Source organism: Schistocerca cancellata, chromosome 8 (assembly GCF_023864275.1).
Source record: "Schistocerca cancellata isolate TAMUIC-IGC-003103 chromosome 8, iqSchCanc2.1, whole genome shotgun sequence".
Classification (NCBI taxonomy): domain Eukaryota; kingdom Metazoa; phylum Arthropoda; class Insecta; order Orthoptera; family Acrididae; genus Schistocerca; species Schistocerca cancellata.
Window position 1 is genome coordinate 11,036,671 of NC_064633.1, and position 19,613 is coordinate 11,056,283.

At 44.0% G+C, this 19,613-nt stretch overlaps 1 protein-coding gene across 1 annotated transcript in view; it reads right to left on the reverse strand.

Annotated features, from left to right (window-relative positions):
* The window catches only part of LOC126094963 (acetylcholine receptor subunit alpha-L1), a 713,068-nt gene that overhangs the window by 150,831 nt on the left and 542,624 nt on the right, over positions 1 to 19,613 (reverse strand). Inside the window, exon 4 of the mRNA XM_049909618.1 lies at positions 17,691 to 17,871. Coding sequence (XP_049765575.1) covers positions 17,691 to 17,871 — 181 coding nt within the window. The remainder of the gene's footprint in view (positions 1 to 17,690; positions 17,872 to 19,613) is intronic.

Below are 19,613 nucleotides of genomic sequence, written 5' to 3' on the forward strand. Positions count from 1 at the left end.
TTTGTTGCTCGCCACGTCAGGGGGAGCGACAGCCCAGCTGACCTTTTGTGCCTAATGACACCAACTTTGAGGACCTGAGCTAAAAATAGACTCTCGTCTGATCACGGTCCCTCCCTTGCCCTAAAGCATCTATAGAAGGAGCAATGACCTGTGACTGAGCTGCGAGAGGTCACCGATCATAGATGCACCGATGGGATCTTGGACCTGTCGAACAAGACGTCAACAATGAGCTCTTAGGTGAGAGCCATCCTGCCGCAAGAAGATGCGGGTGCCTGTGGCGCCATCTCGGTAATCGACGTAGCTCTCTTCTCAGCCGTTAGCCATCCCTCAACTTGCTAGTCAGAACTAATGTCACTTCTGTTCCTGCAAGAAACTTGTGCCGTGTGTGTGTGTGTGTGTGTGTGTGTGTGTGTGTGTGTGTGTGTGTGTGCGTGTGTGTGTGTGTGTGTGGATTCAGAGGAGTAACATTCGCCTCAACGAACGTAAAGTACTCATTTGTTCTGTTTATGAATTATGTTATAAGATGGTAATGATTTTATAAATGTTCCATTTGTTAAAAAGTCATATATTTGTCATGCCACGTCTCTTTGTGTTAGAATAAGATTTCACACTTATACCTTGTTACAAATACACAACAGACACTGGACTGGGCCAGACCTTGTTGAATTGTGTAATGCACAATATAAACGTCCAGAGAGAGTGAGACACAAAAAAAACCTTTATTTATAAAATGTCAAACGGGTGTTCACATATAATTGAATGAGAGCAACCGCTATCAACTTCACAAAATGTTACACGAATATTGTTCATTATGTTTTTAGTAATTTAAGTCGAGTAGGGATGGATAATTGAGAGTGAATGGACCTTAAGTTATAATTGCGGATCTTGTCATTCAAATGACAATCACAGAGGTGCTTAAACATGTGTATTTTCACTTTGCGATGTGCGTCCTTCTAATAATTGTAGTTTTCTTTTGAGTACTCTGACCAATAATTGTCTCAGGAATCGACAGAGGTTAAATTAAAATTAGACTAAATAATTACCACGTCTTTAACAGTAAATCCAGTCATTGAAGGCAAGTACCCTATGAATGAGTGGGAGTTTGCATCAGAGAGGAGGCAGTGCTAATCATTCGCCCATAACTAATCACGCGAACAGATTAAACTACCACTTATAGAGATATTATTTTTGTACCACAGGTGGTATCACCATAGGAGTCATCACCTGTACTACAAAATTGATTTGAAGACAGGGGCTATGTAAGATGGCAAGAACTATGCCCCTTACACGAAGTCATTAAAGATCACCTAACTCACGTTGAGCGAACAGTAGGGCTGAACAAAAATAACTGACAAGGCATAATTCATCTTGTAGAGGGTATAGTATGGACGTATTGGAATAATTAATGTTGGGTGATGGTTTGAAAGTAATTTACACGACATGAAAACATTTTGGAAACGTGTCGATTTACTGGAGGCTAGTTCATCCCAGGGAAGTATTCATTATTGACCGTGGCCGGCGGGGGAGTGGTGAAGGGAAGCAACAATAGGCAGCTTAGGGTGGCTCAAGCTCTGAGAAAGCAGTAACGGGGCGTGGCCTCCATCTGCCTAAAGATGAGTGACAGTGAGTGGGTGGTTGACCCCATGCTGGTGTACCAGGAAGCAGTCGGAGAACTTGTACGCCTGTTGATAAATGTCCGTCGTCCTGCTTTCAGTGAAACATGCAAGAAAGCTGCACAAAGCTGCGGTGGAGCGGTCAACAGAGCCCAAAATATGTGTGTTCATGACTATAGCAACTTCACAATGAATTCACGGTCTGCAGAGTCTGAAGAGTGACAATGAAATACACCGGTCTCCGATGGGAACGTAGGACCAAGGAATTTGAAGTACTCTCCTGGGAGTCAGAATTCTGGGAAAATTGGTATTGTGTGCAGATGCTAACCTCGACGGGTGGCCTGGGAGGAGCTAAATAATAGTAGTTGAGAGGAAGGGAAATTTTGTGGGAATTTGTTCACTTCCCAGAGCAGGCATTGGTCGGTGCTGGGACGTGACGCATAATTAACGCGACTTGCACTACAATTGGCGTAAGTGATTTTGCTGGAGGGGAAACCAAGGCGAAGAGCGGACTAGGATAAGTCCCTGTAGTGGTCTTACGTTCCCAGCTTGCTGAGAGTGCAGACGTGGCGTTCTTTACTCAGGTTGCCTGAGAAAGAGTGAGCATTTCTGCAGTTTAGGACTTAGCAAATGGAACGATTGAGCTTGGAGACAGGAAGTTTTGGTTCAGCTATGTTCTGAGCAAGATAGCTAGGAGTGAATAGACGAGCGCAGCCTTGCAGCACCACGAGGTCGGCCGACGTCAGCACAACGACGCCACTCCGCCACGCTGTATTGGGTGATATTGCGCCCGCTCCGGCCACTGATTAATTTGTTGGATCACGTCGGCAAACTTTCCTCGAAGGTTTCATGGGCCATGTATTGTAGAATTCTTCTCGCACTTCGCATTACGCCTGGGTCAGTCGATAGGAATTACTTTTGAGTTATCGTGCTTTACTCCATGCAAACGCAATTTATTACCACTGCCTGGTAGGAGAGTCTTGTAATGTGATGATTGAAGGTCGTGAGTTAAAATAAATATGTGCTAATCGACTGCATCTATTTTCAATCAAGTAGTTGAAATCCCAAGTCACTTTCTTACTTAATTTTATGTTCAACATTTGCATCTGGTGTTCAATAGCTGAATATAACATCAATGTGCACCCCCTTTTTAATTAAAAGTGATCAATTCTGAATCAATTAATGTCAACACTGCCACCTTAGTTCAATCAGGAGTCACAGGGCCTTATTACTTTTTTTGGCTTATCCGATATTGTGGCTGTTTTGCACTCTCTGTTGATCTGTTAGTCAATTAGCTGGGGCGAACGCACGCCAAAACCAGATAAGTGACAGATGGGGTGTTACACCATTTCTCTGGCAAACTACTCCTCCCCCTTCTGTCCGACTAATCCTTCTACCTTCACCCCTTTCCTCCTGCCCCTATCTCATCAGCCCCCTGCTTTTATCCATCTCGTCTCTATGCCCATCTCATCGTGCCTCATCTTCCTCTTCATCTCTTTTAGTCTCCTCCCTCTGTCCATCTTCTCATTTGCACTTATCTGTCCATCTCCTCCTCTTCCCTTTCTCTGTCCACTGCCTACCTCCCATCCGTCTGTTCATTACCTGCTGCTATTCTCCCATCCTCCCCCACCGCTATCCATCTCCACCTTTTCCCTCTTTCTTTCCATTTCCCTCTCTCCCTCTTTCTGTCCATCTCCTTCTTGTCGCCATTTCCTCTTTCCCACACGCTCTCCGTCCACCTCCTCTGCCTCTTGTTCTCTTGCTTGTCACGCTCACCCCAGTCGGTGGCTGGTGCTTTTACCAACAGAATTTCTTACCAGTTTGTATCTAATATGTGTACCAAATTTGACTGAAATCATTCTAGAGGTTTAGGATGAACTTTTTACCAATGGCTTTGTCCACGTATTCATATGCCAAGTATACACTGGTGATCCATAACATTATGACCACTGACACCGTGACGATGGATGCCACCTGGTGGCGTTGTGGGAACGTGTCTGCTCCAAAACCATGTAAGTGGAGCAGACACGGGCAGGGGAACACCCCAGCCGAGATATTGACTGAAATTGGGGAAATCCATTGAGACAAGCGATATTGACAAAGGGAACACTCTGTGAGCGAGTACCTCGAAAACGACGAAGATGGTCGACCGTCTACATGCTACCTTTGTGAGCATCAACGGAAAGATTTGGAAGGACAGTGAAGCTACCACTACACGCTAAATGTTTGGACGTCCACGATTCTTCACAGAACGTGGAGTTCGGGGGCTTGACTGCAGTGTAAAGTAGGGCAGACAGTGACCTGTGGCATCTCTGCCGGAAGAGCACAATGCTGGTGCACGGACAAGTTTTTCAGAGCGCACCGTTCATCTTACATTGTTGAAATGGAGCTCCGCAGTAGACCACCCCTACGTGTTCACAAACTGACAAAACGAAACGACATCGTCGCTAAAGATTGCAGTGGGAACGGGACCATCGACATTCGATGCTCAATCAATGGAAACGTGTCGGCTCTTCGGGGAACCGCATTTTTGCTGCACTATGTCTATGTTCGTCTCCACAGACGCCGTCATCGATGTGAACTGCGGCTCGAAAAGTGCAGCGCTCCACGTACACAGGCTGTTGGGAGCAGTAGCATGCTATGGGACACATTCTCCTGCGCTTGAATAGGATCTGTGGTAGTAACCGAAGAAAAGCTGCGAACCACCTGCATCCTTTCTACATCTACATCTACATTTATACTCCGCAAGCCACCCAACGGTGTGTGGCGGAGGGCACTTTACGTGCCACTGTCATTACCTCCCTTTCCTGTTCCAGTCGCGTATGGTTCGCGGGAAGAACGACTGTCTGAAAGCCTCTGTGCACGCTCTAATCTCCTCGGGAGGTATAAGTAGGGGGAAGCAATATATTCGATACCTCATCCAGAAACGCACCCTCTCGAAACCTGGCGAGCAAGCTACACCGCGATGCAGAGCGCCTCTCTTGCAGAATCTGCCACTTGAGTTTGTTAAACATCTCCGTAACGCTATCACGGTTACCAAATAACCCTGTGACGAAACGCGCCGCTCTTCTTTGGATCTTCTCTATCTCCTCCGTCAACCCGATCTGGTGCGGATCCCACACTGATGAGCAATACTCAAGTATAGGTCGAACGAGTGTTTTGTAAGCCACCTCCTTTGTTGATGGACTACATTTTCTAAGGACTCTCCCAATGAATCTCAACCTGGTACCCGCCTTACCAACAATTAATTTTATATGATCATTCCACTTCAAATCGTTCCGCACGCATACTCCCAGATATTTTACAGAAGTAACTGCTACCAGTGTTTGTTCCGCTATCATATAATCATACAATAAAGGATCCTTCTTTCTATGTATTCTCAATACATTACATTTGTCTATGTTAAGGGTCAGTTGCCACTCCCTGCACCAAGTGCCTATCCGCTGCAGATCATCCTGCATTTCGCTACAATTTTCTAATGCTGCAACTTCTCTGTATACTACAGCATCATCCGCGAAAAGCCGCATGGAACTTCCGACACTATCTACTATGTCATTTATATATATTGTGAAAAGCAATGGTCCCATAACACTCCCCTCTGGCACGCCAGAGGTTACTTTAACGTCTGTAGACGTCTCTCCGTTGATAACAACATGCTGTGTTCTGTTTGCTAAAAACTCTGCAATCCAGCCACACAGTTGGTCTGATATTCCGTAGGCTCTTACTTTGTTTATCAGGCGACAGTGCGGAACTGTATCGAACGCCTTCCGGAAGTCAAGAAAAATAGCATCTACCTGGGAGCCTGTATCTAATATTTTCTGGGTCTCATGAACAAATAGAGCGAGTTGGGTCTCACACGATCGCTGTTTCCGGAATCCATGTTGATTCCTACATAGTAGATTTTGAGTTTCCAAAAACGACATGATACTCGAGCAAAAAAATGTTCTAAAATTCTACAACAGATCGACGTCAGAGATGTAGGTCTATAGTTTTGCGCATCTGCTCGACGACCCTTCTTGAAGACTGGGACTACCTGTGCTCTTTTCCAATCATTTGGAACCTTCCGTTCCTCTAGAGACTTGCGGTACACGGCTGTTAGAAGGGGGGCAAGTTCTTTCGCGTACTCTGTGTAGAATCGAATTGGTATCCCGTCGTGCTCTACTTCTTCCCCGTCAGTGATGTCGTCTTTCAGCAGCATAATTGTCATTGCCTCGAAGCCAGAACCATGCTGCAGTGGTTTGAGGAGCATTATAGTGAACTCAGGTTGATTTCTCGGCCTCAAAATTAGCCTGAAGTAAATCCTATGGAACCCATCTGGCTCACTATCGGGCGCCATCATCGCATACACAAATCAGCGGCCCGTTATTTACAAACCTACCGACAAACTGTCGGATCCCTGATACCCAGAATCAGTGATGTATTCCGTACCAAAGACGGACAAACAAGCTGTTAAGCACGTGGTCATAATATTTTGGATCATCAATGTATTTCACATACGGTATTTTTAATTATTTCACCAGTATTTGTTCACGTATGCCATCTGTATCAGTAGCGAATTCTGCCGAGTAATTTCATTTTTAAGCAGCTCAATGTTTATGACGTTGTATTTCCTGAATTATGTGCTGTCGAGTGATTTAATTTCACAGATATATCCAATGGTGTATGTAGCTACTGTCTGCGAACGTGTTGAGAATAATGTTTGGAGTAGAGAAGTAACAAATTAAAATTTCATACGTGATGCAACAGTTTTTCACGCATCTCAGTGTTTGACGTCATGTCTCCTGTACCATGTGTCGTACAGTGATATACTTCTTCTCTTATACACTCAGTGGAATACGTGGATACTGTCTGCAAAATTTATCGCGGATAAAGTTCGTAATAGAGAACTAAAAAATTAAAAAGTCATGATTCATGCATTTTACTGCATCAACAGCAAAAATATAGTAAGCGATAAACTTTTTTCCTTTCATCATTTTGTGGTGGTTCATCGAGGAAAAGTTTCGTAATGTTCTGTAATTATATGTGAAGTTCGTTGCAAGTCTACAAGTGTTCTCATTCTTAAACACTGAATGACTAATGTAAGCGTACTCGCACGTCGTGGGTTACACTACTTTATTGCACGCACCTCCACCCCTATGATAGATAGGTGCTTCTTACCCCCACAACAACGATTTACACTCAAAAAGTGACATGTGTGCCAATTATGGCTAAAATTGGTCTATTGGTTTAGGAGGAGATGTGGAAAATCATTCTTATAATATCTATGGATACAATACCAACAATATGTTCGCGTAGGGTGAAAGAAGGGCAAAATTCGTTGTACATTTTAGAACAGCACGAAGAATAATAATAGAACGATACAGAACGGCGAACTAAAACGGAAACTTGTGCGTGTCGGTACTGCTAGACATAAACAACTACTTTAATGACTATGAACGCTTAATGATGAACTGAATTCGGTGTTCTGTTGCCATTTTGTTCCACTTACTGCTATAACGGTAATTGCAAACGCATAGCTTCCATTCCACGTTTCGATTTTTTGAGCCTCTTTTTGTGTTAACTTATGTTAGACGTACTTTCTGTAAATGTATCCAGCTTATCATATCAGTAAAACAGAACACACACACCTCAAATCACGTAAAAATAACTTTATTCGTTCCGTCGTTTCCTTCAATAAAAAATTAAGTTCTTACAACAACTGTGACTAACGTTCCTTAGTATTAAAAGAAAATCGAAAATTAATAAAACATTAGCCATTATTTGTCCTCCTACTCAAGCAAAGTACAAAGTTTGCTTTATGCATTGGAATGTTACACAGAGTACCAAAAATGCTGATGACAGTAACCGTATGCTACACCCAGCATTGCAAACGATAATAAAATTCCAGCTACCGTTTGAGCCTCTTTTTGTGTTAACTTATGTTAGACGTACTTTCTGTGATTGTATCCAGCTTATCATATCAGCAAAACAGAACACACACACCTCAAATCACGTAAAAATAACTTTATTCGTTCGATCGTTTCCTTCAATAAAAAATTAAGTTCTTACAACTGTGACTAACGTTCCTTAGTATTAAAAGAAAATCGAAAATTAATAAAACATTAGCCATTATTTGTTCTCCTACTCAAGCAAAGTACAAAGTTTGCTTTATGCATTGGAATGTTACACAGAGTACCAAAAATGCTGATGACAGTAACCGTATGCTACACCCAGCATTGCAAACGATAATAAAATTCCAGCTACCGTTAACGGCTATAATTACTAGTACTTTCCTTACTCTTCTTTGATTTTATAATGTCTCTGAGCACTACGGGACTTAACATCTGAGGTCATCAGTCCCCTAGAACGTAGAACTACTTAAAACTAACTAACGCAAGGACGTCGCACACATCCATGCCCGAGGCAGGACTCGAACCTGCGAAAGTAGCGGTCGCGCGATTCCAGACTGAAGCGCCTAGAACCGCTCGGTCACACCGGCCGGCTCGATTTTATAGCCTCTTTCCTTTCTTTGCACGCTGTCTTGCGGTGCCTATAACAATACACACACACACACATTCAGAGAGAGAATGAGAGAGAGAGAGAGAGAGAGAGAGATTGGGAGATAGATGGGGGGGGGGGGAGGGGGAGATGTGGTGCCGTCTCTGCACCAGCTAGAGACATTACGTTTCTCCTTCTGTGCGATACGTCTTCCGGAAGTCACTGCTGTTGCTTCTCAGAGGAGAACTAATTGCGACTTCTCTCCACACGAACTTTACCCTTGAACTGCGATTGATCACCCTACAGAATTGATTATAGTCGAAGTATAAAATGCGAAAGTAGTCGATTTCAGTGTTCCCTTTCAACGGCTGTCTGTGTTCATGGAGGCTGGGATCGTCATGTGTAGTGCCTGTAGAATGATTTTATTCTTATAACAGCATAATGGAGACGCCATGAAGAGGGACTAATTATCACTTTATACAAGCAATGTTTGTAAACAAAGCTCAGTACAGTCTGCAGAAAGACTATGAAGGCGAGAAAGAAATGGCATGAAGTGCAACCACAGTTAATACAACGTTAACCTATCTACAGCTACTTTTACATCTACATCCATACTGTATGCAGTGTATGGTAAAGGCTGTTTTCCATTGTACCCGTTATTAGGGCTTCTCCCATAACATTCACACACGGAGTGCGGTAAGGATGTTTACATGGCACTGTGCGCGATGGAAGTTAGCTAGTTCCAACGATCGATGGTGGGAGAAATACTTACTAGGTTGCAGTATACTTCTAGGTTCACGATTTAAAGGTGGTTGTTTTAACTACGTAAATAGACATTCTCGGGGTAGTTTGCGAATATCTTCCAGTGTCTGGCACTTCAGTTTCTCAAGCATCGCTGTGACACTGTCCAACGGGTCAAAAAACGCAGTGAACTTTCGTACTGCCCTTCTGAGTGTAGGTTCAGCAACCACCGTTAGTGATGAGGACAAAGATGTAGAAAACAAATAGAAAAAATTCAAAGGAATCAATGACTTTGAAAGTAAAACTTCGTCAATCTATCTGAGTAAAAGCTATAAGAAGCTTTGATCGTATGTAAAATCAGTAAGTGGGACAAAATAATCTATTCATTCACTCAGTGACCATATTGGCACCGAAACGGAAGATGACAGAGAGAAGGCTGAAATACTGAATTCGATTTTCCAAAATTGTTTCACCGCGAAGATCGCAACAGGGTTCCTCCTTTAAATCGTTGTACGAACGTCAAAATGGCAGGCATTCAGATAACCAACCACGGAATAGAAAAACAACTACAGTCGCGTGCCGACCGCGGTGGTCTAGCGGTTCAGGCGCTCAGTCCGGAACCGCGCGACTGCTACGGTCGCAGGTTCGAATCCTACCTCTGGCATGGATGTGTGTGATGTCCTTAGGTTAGTTCGGTTTAAGTAGTTCTAAGTTCTAGGGGACTGATGACCACAGAAGTTAAGTCCCGTAGTGCTCAGAGCCATTTGAACTACAGTCGCTTAGTAGTCGAAATACGTCAGGACTAGATGAGATACCTATGAGATTCTACAAAGATTATGCGAAAGAACTCTTTCACCGTTTAGCAGTAATTTATCGTAAATCGCTTGATCAACGAAGGATACCTAGCGACTGGAAGAAAGTACAGGTCACATCCGATTTTAAGAAGGACCGTAAGACACTTATACAAATACACTCCTGGAAATGGAAAAAAGAACACATTGACACCGGTGTGTCAGACCCACCATACTTGCTCCGGACACTGCGAGAGGGCTGTACAAGCAATGATCACACGCACGGCACAGCGGACACACCAGGAACCGCGGTGTTGGCCGTCGAATGGCGCTAGCTGCGCAGCATTTGTGCACCGCCGCCGTCAGTGTCAGCTAGTTTGCCGTGGCATACGGAGCTCCATCGCAGTCTTTAACACTGGTAGCATGGCGCGACAGCGTGGACGTGAACCGTATGTGCAGTTGACGGACCTTGAGCGAGGGCGTATAGTGGGCATGCGGGAGGCCGGGTGGACGTACCGCCGAATTGCTCAACACGTGGGGCGTGAGGTCTCCACAGTACATCGGTGTTGTCGCCAGTGGTCGGCGGAAGGTGCACGTGCCCGTCGACCTGGGACCGGACCGCAGCGACGCACGGATGCACGCCAAGACCGTAGGATCCTACGCAGTGCCGCAGGGGACCGCACCGCCACTTCCCAGCAAATTAGGGACACTGTTGCTCCTGGGGTATCGGCGAGGACCATTCGCAACCGTCTCCATGAAGCTGGGCTACGGTACCGCACACCGTTAGGCCGTCTTCCGCTCACGCCCCAACATCGTGCAGCCCGCCTCCAGTGGTGTCGCGACAGGCGTGAATGGAGGGACGAATGGAGACGTGTCGTCTTCAGCGATGAGAGTCGCTTCTGCCTTGGTGCCAATGATGGTCGTATGCGTGTTTGGCGCCGTGCAGGTGAGCGCCACAATCAGGACTGCATACGACCGAGGCACACAGGGCCAACACCTGGCATCATGGTGTGGGGAGCGATCTCCTACACTGGCCGTACACCACTGGTGATCGTCGAGGGGACACTGAATAGTGCACGGTACATCCAGACCGTCATCGAACCCATCGTTCTACCATTCCTAGACCGGCAAGGGAACTTGCTGTTCCAACAGGACAATGCACGTCCGCATGTATCCCGTGCCACCCAACGTGCTCTAGAAGGTGTAAGTCAACTACCCTGGCCAGCAAGATCTCCGGATCTGTCCCCCATTGAGCATGTTTGGGACTGGATGAAGCGTCGTCTCACGCGGTCTGCACGTCCAGCACGAAAGCTGGTCCAACTGAGGCGCCAGGTGGAAATGGCATGGCAAGCCGTTCCACAGGACTACATCCAGCATCTCTACGATCGTCTCCATGGGAGAATAGCAGCCTGCATTGCTGCGAAAGGTGGATATACACTGTACTAGTGCCGACATTGTGCATGCTCTGTTGCCTGTGTCTCTGTGCCTGTGGTTCTGTCAGTGTGATCATGTGATGTATCTGACCCCAGGAATGTGTCAATAAAGTTTCCCCTTCCTGGGACAATGAATTCACGGTGTTCTTATTTCAATTTCCAGGAGTGTATGTCGTTGACGCCAATCTGTTGTTGAATTGTGGAACATGTCTCGTGCTCAAGGATTGTGACGTTCTTAGAGAAGGAAAATATCCTCTATAAAAATCAACATGGATTTCTCGAACAGAGATCCTGCGAATCTCAGCTGGCTCTGTTCCTCCATGAGATCCAAAGTGCCGCTGACAATGGCGCTCAGGTTGATACCGTGTTCCTTGACTTCAAGAAGGCATTTGAAACAGCCCCGCACTTCCGTTTAGTGGAAAAACAATACGAGTTTTGAGTACAGGAGCAGATTTGCGACTGCATTGAAGACTTCCTTGCAGTCAGAACTCATCACCTCGCTCTTAACGGAACATAATCGACAGATGTAGAGGTAACTTCCAGTGTACTCCAAGGAAGTGTTACGGGACCGTTACTGTTAACAGTATATATAAATGATCTACTAAAACGTGTCGGATGCTCTCTTATCCTGTTCGCAGATGATGTAGTTGTCTATAACGGTGTAGCAATGGCAGAAAATAGTAACGATTTGCAGAATGACCTCTAGAGAATTGAGGAAGGGTGGAGGCTGTGGCAGTTGACCCTGAACGTAAATAAATGTAACATACTGCGCATACATAGGAAAAGTAATCCACTGCTGTACAGCTACACTATTAATGACAAATAGATGGAGACAGCGTTTGCTGTAAAATATCTACGTGTAACTATACAGAACGACCTTAAGTGGAATGACGACATAAAACATTTATACCCCCTACGAATCCAAATAACACATATTAAATATTAACCGATTATTTTCAAACTTGGTATACTGTTTCTTGTTATTCAGAAGACAATCTCCTCCAAATTTCAAAGCTGTACATATAATAGTTTTGAAGATTCAGAAAATTACCTAAGATCCACCAAACCGACACTCAGGGTGAAAAATTCAGTTAGGAACGATTACAGTTTGTCTTTTGTTGCCATGTGAAATCATTCACAGTTCTCAGTATATGAAATCAATTAGTTTGGATTTTTATTTTCAAAACATTAATTATTTTAGTAGTATAAAAATTCTGAAAAAAATAGTATCTGTTTATTATGTTGTTGTGTGATCAAATGAGAATGAGTGAGAGGGTGATTGTGGGGCATACGAAAAAATTCAGTATTATGTTATGGACAATATTACGTATTTGGAACGTGGGAAAGATGCAATTTGCCCACATTGTTGATGACATATGTCTAGGGGTGATTGATTTTGTAGGAAGGCAGCCGGAATATCACTTTAAAGTGCAATCGATTTCTAACTTATTTTCAAGATTAATTTTATTTCGTTTTGTTTTATTAAACATTGTGTTAGTATTTGCATTTTTGGATGACGTAAATTACTTTCTGAATAGTGATCGGCTTGGGCGAGTTCTGCCACCAGAATGATCTCGAAGGATCAGAGAGAGTTGCTCGCCAGCTACGGACGCGGAAGGACATGTTAAACGTGATGATTCTCATTATGTGTAAAATGAAGGAATATTGAGTTCCTTGCGTTTAGTACGTGACTAACGCTGATGTAGTTACGAGCAGTTTGACGAAAGTTTGGAGTTTCGGGAGTGTTTTGTTGGAAAGTTAGACGCGTGTGAACTTTCGGCCTTTATGAAAATTCCGTGTGCCGTATTCTGTATTCAGTTGAATATTGGCGAGCAGTTTCTTTTAAAGAAACCCACTGATAAGCACCGAATGTGAAACACATTTATAGTAGCGGATTTGTGACAGTGAGATCGCGTCATCAATCGGGTCGGATTTGTGTAAATTTCTGGCTGCTTTGCGTGTGAAATTGGTTGTATGAACGGTGAACAGAGAACTATAGATACGTTAGTTAGATAAATGTGGACTTGACAGCCGATTTTCATGTGTGCTAGAAGCAAGAAAAAGGTTTATCTACAATTTTTTTGAACATTTGCTGTGAGAAAAAAATGCACCATATCCCTACCCGAAATCTTAATATATATGAGATTGCAGGAACTGAAATACTACTAGAGTTTATGCGGACTTTGCAGGACAGATATTAGGCGGCGTTTTCTTCAACGCTGCTTTTTCGCCGTCTAGTAAGTATCTACGCTTGCAGAGTGAAGGGGCGTCGAACAGAAGCCTGAGGTAGGAGGACGTTTATTTTGAACAGTACGACGATTTTTTTTTAACCCACCCCGCCACATGTGGCTTATAAGGCACTTGTTTGTCCCATTTTTGAGTACGGTTTATCTATCTGGGATCACTAGCAGATAGCACAGATATAAGAGTTAGAGAATATCCAACGAAGAGCGGCACGTTTCGTCACAGGATCGTTTATGTGACACGCTGCGTTACGGAGATGATCAACAAACTCCATTGGCAGATGTTACAAGAGATGCGTCGTGCATCACGGAGAGATTCACTATTGAAATTTCGAGAGAGCACTTTCCGGGAAGAGTGGGACAACACTCCACTTCGCTCTACATATGTATCGCGTAATGACAATGAGGAGAAAATTCACAAAATTAGAGCCAACACAGAGGATTGCTGACAATCATTCTTCCCACGCGGTATTGACGAGTGAGACAGTGTTGGTGGTGTGTTGGCAGAAGAGCCAACACCGTGTTGCTAGAGGAGGCCAAAATGCACGCGTTAAGCTCATGCAGACTGGCGTGAGGTCTGGAACAGTAAAGTAGTTGAGTCTTGTAAGAAAAGGACGTAGTTGCTGGAATACTTTAATCCATAATTGGTGTACATCGCTCTTGACGGTACATGTTTTAATATCGCAATATAAACTGGTAATGGCGCCTTGCTAGGTCGTAGCAAATGACGTAGCTGAAGGCTATACTAACTATCGTCTCGGCAAATGAGAGCGTATTTGTCAGTGTAGCTTCGCTAGCAAAGTCGGCTGTACAACTGGGACGAGTGCTAGGACGTCTCTCTAGACCTGCCGTGTGGCGGCGCTCGGTCTGCAATCACTGACAGTACGACACGCGGGTCCGTCGTATACTAGCGGACCGCGGCCGATTTAAAGGCTACCACCTAGCAAGTGTGGTGTCTGGCGGTGACACAACAGTTGGAAGGCTCAGTTAGTGGTACAAAAAGTACCCTCCGCCACGCACTATTAGGTGGCTTGCGGAGTATGTTGTGGATGTAGATTAGTCACATTCGGCACGAGCAACACACACATAAACAGCATTCTAGGATGGGTCGCACGAGTGTTTTGTAAGCACTGTGCTTTGTAGATTCACTGCATCTTCCTGCTATCCACATCTACATCTACATCCATACTCCGCAGGCCACCTGACGGTGTGTGGCGGAGGGTACTTCGAGTACCTCTATCGGTTCTCCCTTCTATTCCAGTCTCGTATTGTTCGTGGAAAGTAAGATTGTCGGTATGCCTCTGTGTGGGCTCTAATCTTTCTGATTTTATCCTCATGGTCTCTTCGCGAGATATACGCAGGAGGGAGCAATATACTGCTTGAGTACTCGGTGAAGTTATGTTCTTGAAACTTCAACAAAAGCCCGTACCGAGCTACTGAGCGTCTCTCTTGCAGAGTCTTCCACTGAAGTTTATCTATCATCTCCGTAACGCTTTTGCGGTTACTAAATGATCCTGTAACGAAGAGCGCTGCCCTCCGTTGGATCTTCTCTATCTCTTCTATCAACCCTATCTGGTACGCATCCCACACTGTTGAGCAGTATTCCAGCAGTGGGCGAAAAGGTGTACTGTAACCTACTTCCTTTGTTTTCGGATTGCATTTCCTTAGGATTGTTCCAATGAATCTGTCTGGCATGTGCTTTACTGACTATTATATTATCATTCCATTTTAAATCACTCTTAATACATACTCCCAGATAATTTATGGTATTAACTGCTTCCAGTTGCTGACCTGCTGTATTGTAGCTAAATGATAAGGGATCTTTCTTTCTATGTATTCTCAGCACATTACACTTGTCTGCATTGAGATTCAATTGCCATTCCCTGCACCATGTGTCAGTTCGTTGCAGATCCTCCTGCACTTCTGTACAATTTTCCATTATTACAACCTCTCGATATATCACAGCATCATCCGCAAAAAGCCTCAGTGAACTTCCGATGTTATCCATAAGGTCATTTATGTATATTGTGAATAGCAACGGTCCTACGACACTCCCCTGTGGCACACCTGAAATCACTCTTACTTCGGAAGACTTCTCGCCATTGAGAATGACATGCTGCATTCTGTTATCTAGGAACTTTTCAATGCAATCACACAATTGGTCTGTTAGTCCATATGCTCTTACTTTGTTCATTAAACGACTGTGGGGAACTGTATCGAAAGCCTTGCGGAAGTCAAGAAACACGGCATCTACCTGGGAACTCTTGTCTATGGTCCTCTGAGCCTCGTGAACGAATAGCGTGAGCTGGGTTTCACACGAACGTCTTTTTCGAAACCCATGCTGATTCCTAAAGAGTAGATTTGTAGTCTCCAGAAAAGTCATTATACTCGAACATTATACGTGTTCCAAAATTCTACAACTGATTGACGTTAGAGATGTAGGTCTATAGTTCTGCACATCTGTTCGACGTTCCTTCTTGGAAACGGGGATGACGTGTGCCCTTTTCCAATCCTTTGGAACGCTACGCTCTTCTAGAGACCTACGGTACACCGCTGCAAGAAGGGGGGCAAGTTCCTACGCGTGCTCTGTGTAAAATAATACTACCTATTTTACCTGCTTTATCTACGACTGAGAAAATGTGACAGTCCCACTTCATACACGTACATTAAGGTGGGAGTTCACAGTCTCCAATCATTATTCCGTGGAACGATGATCACAGAATACTAGATTATTTTAGTTTTTTGAAGTTTTTTACGATTTTGAACACTTAAACCAAGTTGCCAATGTTTGCAGTACTTTGAAATCTTATCGAGGTCTGACTGAATACTTGAGCAGCTTATTTTTAATAGATAACTGCATAATCTGTGAAAAAGTTTCAAGTTACTATCAACATGTGATGTTTGCAGCATGAGATTTTCACTCTGCAGTGGAGTGTGCGCTGATACGAAACTGTGTGCCGGACCGAGACTCGAACTCGGGAACTTCACCTTTCGTGGGCAAGTGCTCTACCATCTGAGCTACCCAAGCACGACTCACGCCCCGTCCTCACAGCTTTACTTCCGCCAGTACCTCGTCTCCTACGTTCCAAACTTTACAGAAGCTCTCCTGCGAACCTTGCAGAACTAGCACTCCTGAAAGAAAGGATACTGACAAGGGAACCTCCCCATTGCAGCCCCCTCAGATTTAGTTATAAGTTGGCTCAGTGGATAGGCCTTGAAAAACTGAACACAGATCAATCGAGAAAACAGGAAGAAGTTGTGTGGAACTATGATAAAATAAGCAAAATATACAAACTGAGTAGTCCATGCGCAAGATAGGCAACATCAAGGATAATCCGAGATCAGGAGCGCCGTGGTCCCGTGGTTAGCGTGAGAAACTGCGGAGCGAGAGGTCCGTGGTTCAAGTCACCCCTAGAGCGAAATTTTTTTCTTTATTTTCGCAAAGTTATGATCTGTTCATTCGTTCATTGACGTCTCTGTTCACTGTAATAAGTTTAGTGTCTTTGTTTTGCGACCGCACCGCAAAACCGTGCGATTAGTAGACGAAAGGACGTGCCTCTCCAATGGGAACCGAAAAAATTTGATCGCAAGGTCATAGGTCAACCGATTCCTCCACAGGAAAACATGTCTGATATATTCTATACGACACTGGTGACGGCATGTGCGTCACATGACAGGAATATGTTGTCGACCCACCTAACTTGTACACTTGGCGAATGGGTAAAAACATTCTTCTACGTTGCCCGATTTAGGTTTTCTTGTGGATGTGATAGTTACTCCCAAAAAAGTGATGAAAACATAAGAGTTTGTCACATAAACTGCGACAAATGAATGCAACAATTTCACAGTCGCACCGTTTTCCCCTTGCTCTGTCAAAACGTTTTCAAATTTTTCCGTGTGTAGACCGTTAACTCCTGCATATGTCCAAGCAAATCTGAACATGTCCTGGAATTTTGGAGAGCGAAGTGTGGAGAGTGTGTGTGTGCCTGAACTTTGATAAATGTCTGAAAATAAAAAATTAAAATTTTCACTCGAAAATTTTCACTTGAACCAAGGACCGTTCGTTGCGCAGCTGCTCACGTTAACCACAGGACCACGGCGCTTCTCAGTTCAGTTTCTCGTTGATGTTGCCTATCTTACACATGGACTACTCAGTTTGTATATTTTGCTTATTTTTTCATAGTTCCACACAACTTCTTCCTGTTTTCTCGATTGATCTGTGTTCAGTTTTTCAAGGCCTATCCATTGTGGCAACTTATAACTAAATCTGAGGGGGGTGCGATGGGGAGGTTCCCTTGTGAGGAGACATGGCTTAGCCACAGCCAGGGGGATGTTTCCAGAATGAGATTTTCACTCTGCGGCGGAGTTTCAACATGTGATGAGTTGACTCACCTGGTCTCCGTCGTAGGTCCAGGAGCCGAACTTCATGAAGCACGTCTGCTGGTCGAAAGGGAAGTAGCGGACGTCGATCTCGCAGGACGACTTGAAGATGGCGGGCGGCGTCCAGACGACCTTGCCCGTGTGGTGCAGCACCGCCTTCGTCATGGTCGTGACCACGTACTCGCCGTCAGCGCTGCGGACACACAAGTGTCTCAGTGGGGCGTCTGCGCCTGTGTCAGTGACGACAGCGCACACTGGAACAGCCTCGCGGCGGTTTTAACGTTTACGAAATAATTACAGTCACTTTGGGTTGTAGTCTGTTAAGTTTTATTCGCTTTACGCACACACACACACACACACACACACACACACACACACACAGCATCATCCGAACTTGGAAGGCTCAGGTACCAGTTGGAATATCTGTTACGTATGCATCCTATTCAATATAATTTATTCATGTGGTGCCCCACAACTTGTCAATATCTTTAAAAAGTACTATGCACCACTTCCACATGCTGATAAAGAAACATTATTTGCAAGTGGTTTAATCTTCCGTACCATCAGCTAACTTGCGTGGCAACGGAGAAATTATATTGGATAATGTACATAAAAGCTTGCAGGATATAGAATCGCGTATTGATTTCAAAACTAACTGATAAAGTCTCGTCCACGATTCGTCTGTGTGATGTCGTCAGTCATGTGACCACACCGCCGCCCGAGAGATCGATCCGCCGGATGCGATTCTCTCGATAAACGGAACAGAAGAACGGCTGTGTTAGCCAAAGAGTACACAGCCAGTCGCAGTACTTAAGTTCGTTTTACACGAATGACTTTCTGGTCAAAATCGACTACTCGAAGTGCGTGCGCCTTTCGTGCCTATGTGTAAATCAGCAACCAAACGCGACGGGAGTATGTCTATGACGTCAGTGATCTATAGATTGTGCGGAGTTCTAAATTTCCGAGTATGCTGCACGCTGCGCATGCGCAGAGGCAAAGGACTATGGCTGCACCTGCTAACATCCGAAGTTATGACCTATTCTCGTCGAGCTCACTCCTATTATAGAAACGGATTATGTGCTTTCGTGTCTACTTAAATTTGTTGTTTATTGTTTGTTTTGTTTTTGTGGCACACCAAAAAGTTACACAAGATTCTGATAGCATTTCCTACCAGCTGGTGTTCTACTACAAGGAAGACGAAATACCAGGAAGCTAAAAGCATTTTATTTTCATCATCTTGACATCATTTACCATCTTATTAAGGCAATGACAGTTGTAAAACAGTCCAATAACGACGTAATATGGACTTCACATCAAGCTAGATGTGAATACAATACAGCTACTTTAATACAAATGACATTTGCATCCATACCTGTTCTCACCAAAATTAGAAATGCAGGTACTTCAAAATGGCGATAAAACCGAAACAGTCTGTCACTAATAAAGATTACTTATTATAAGCAGGTATTTGGTGCATTTATTCTAATAATAAGGTCCCTAAAAAGCATTTACATTTTACAGAGAAAAAGCTCAACTATGCATGGATAAGAATGTAAGTACATACGTGTTTTAACGAAAATTATTTCAACTGTGAACAGTCACAGTTATTGGATGAGAAAAATAATTTTCGTTGTTATTTGGCACTTAGCAAGACAACAAGATACACAGAATAACACAAAAGGGCACTATTTACTGCTTTCTACATATTGTCTGATGTGTTTGCAAGTATTTATTTTCACACGTATATGTTCTGAAATGTTTGGATGACACTTTTTCTATTCTTTAAGTTCTCAGGAGTGTAGGGAATTTACCACACGACTTTTTCCAAGAACTTCCACTGTGAATTCTGCTTTGGTCATTAATAAACTCTATTGTTTTATAAATTATAGAGTGCAGCAATCAGTCGTCCTTTTTTTTAAATTTTATTACGCTAAT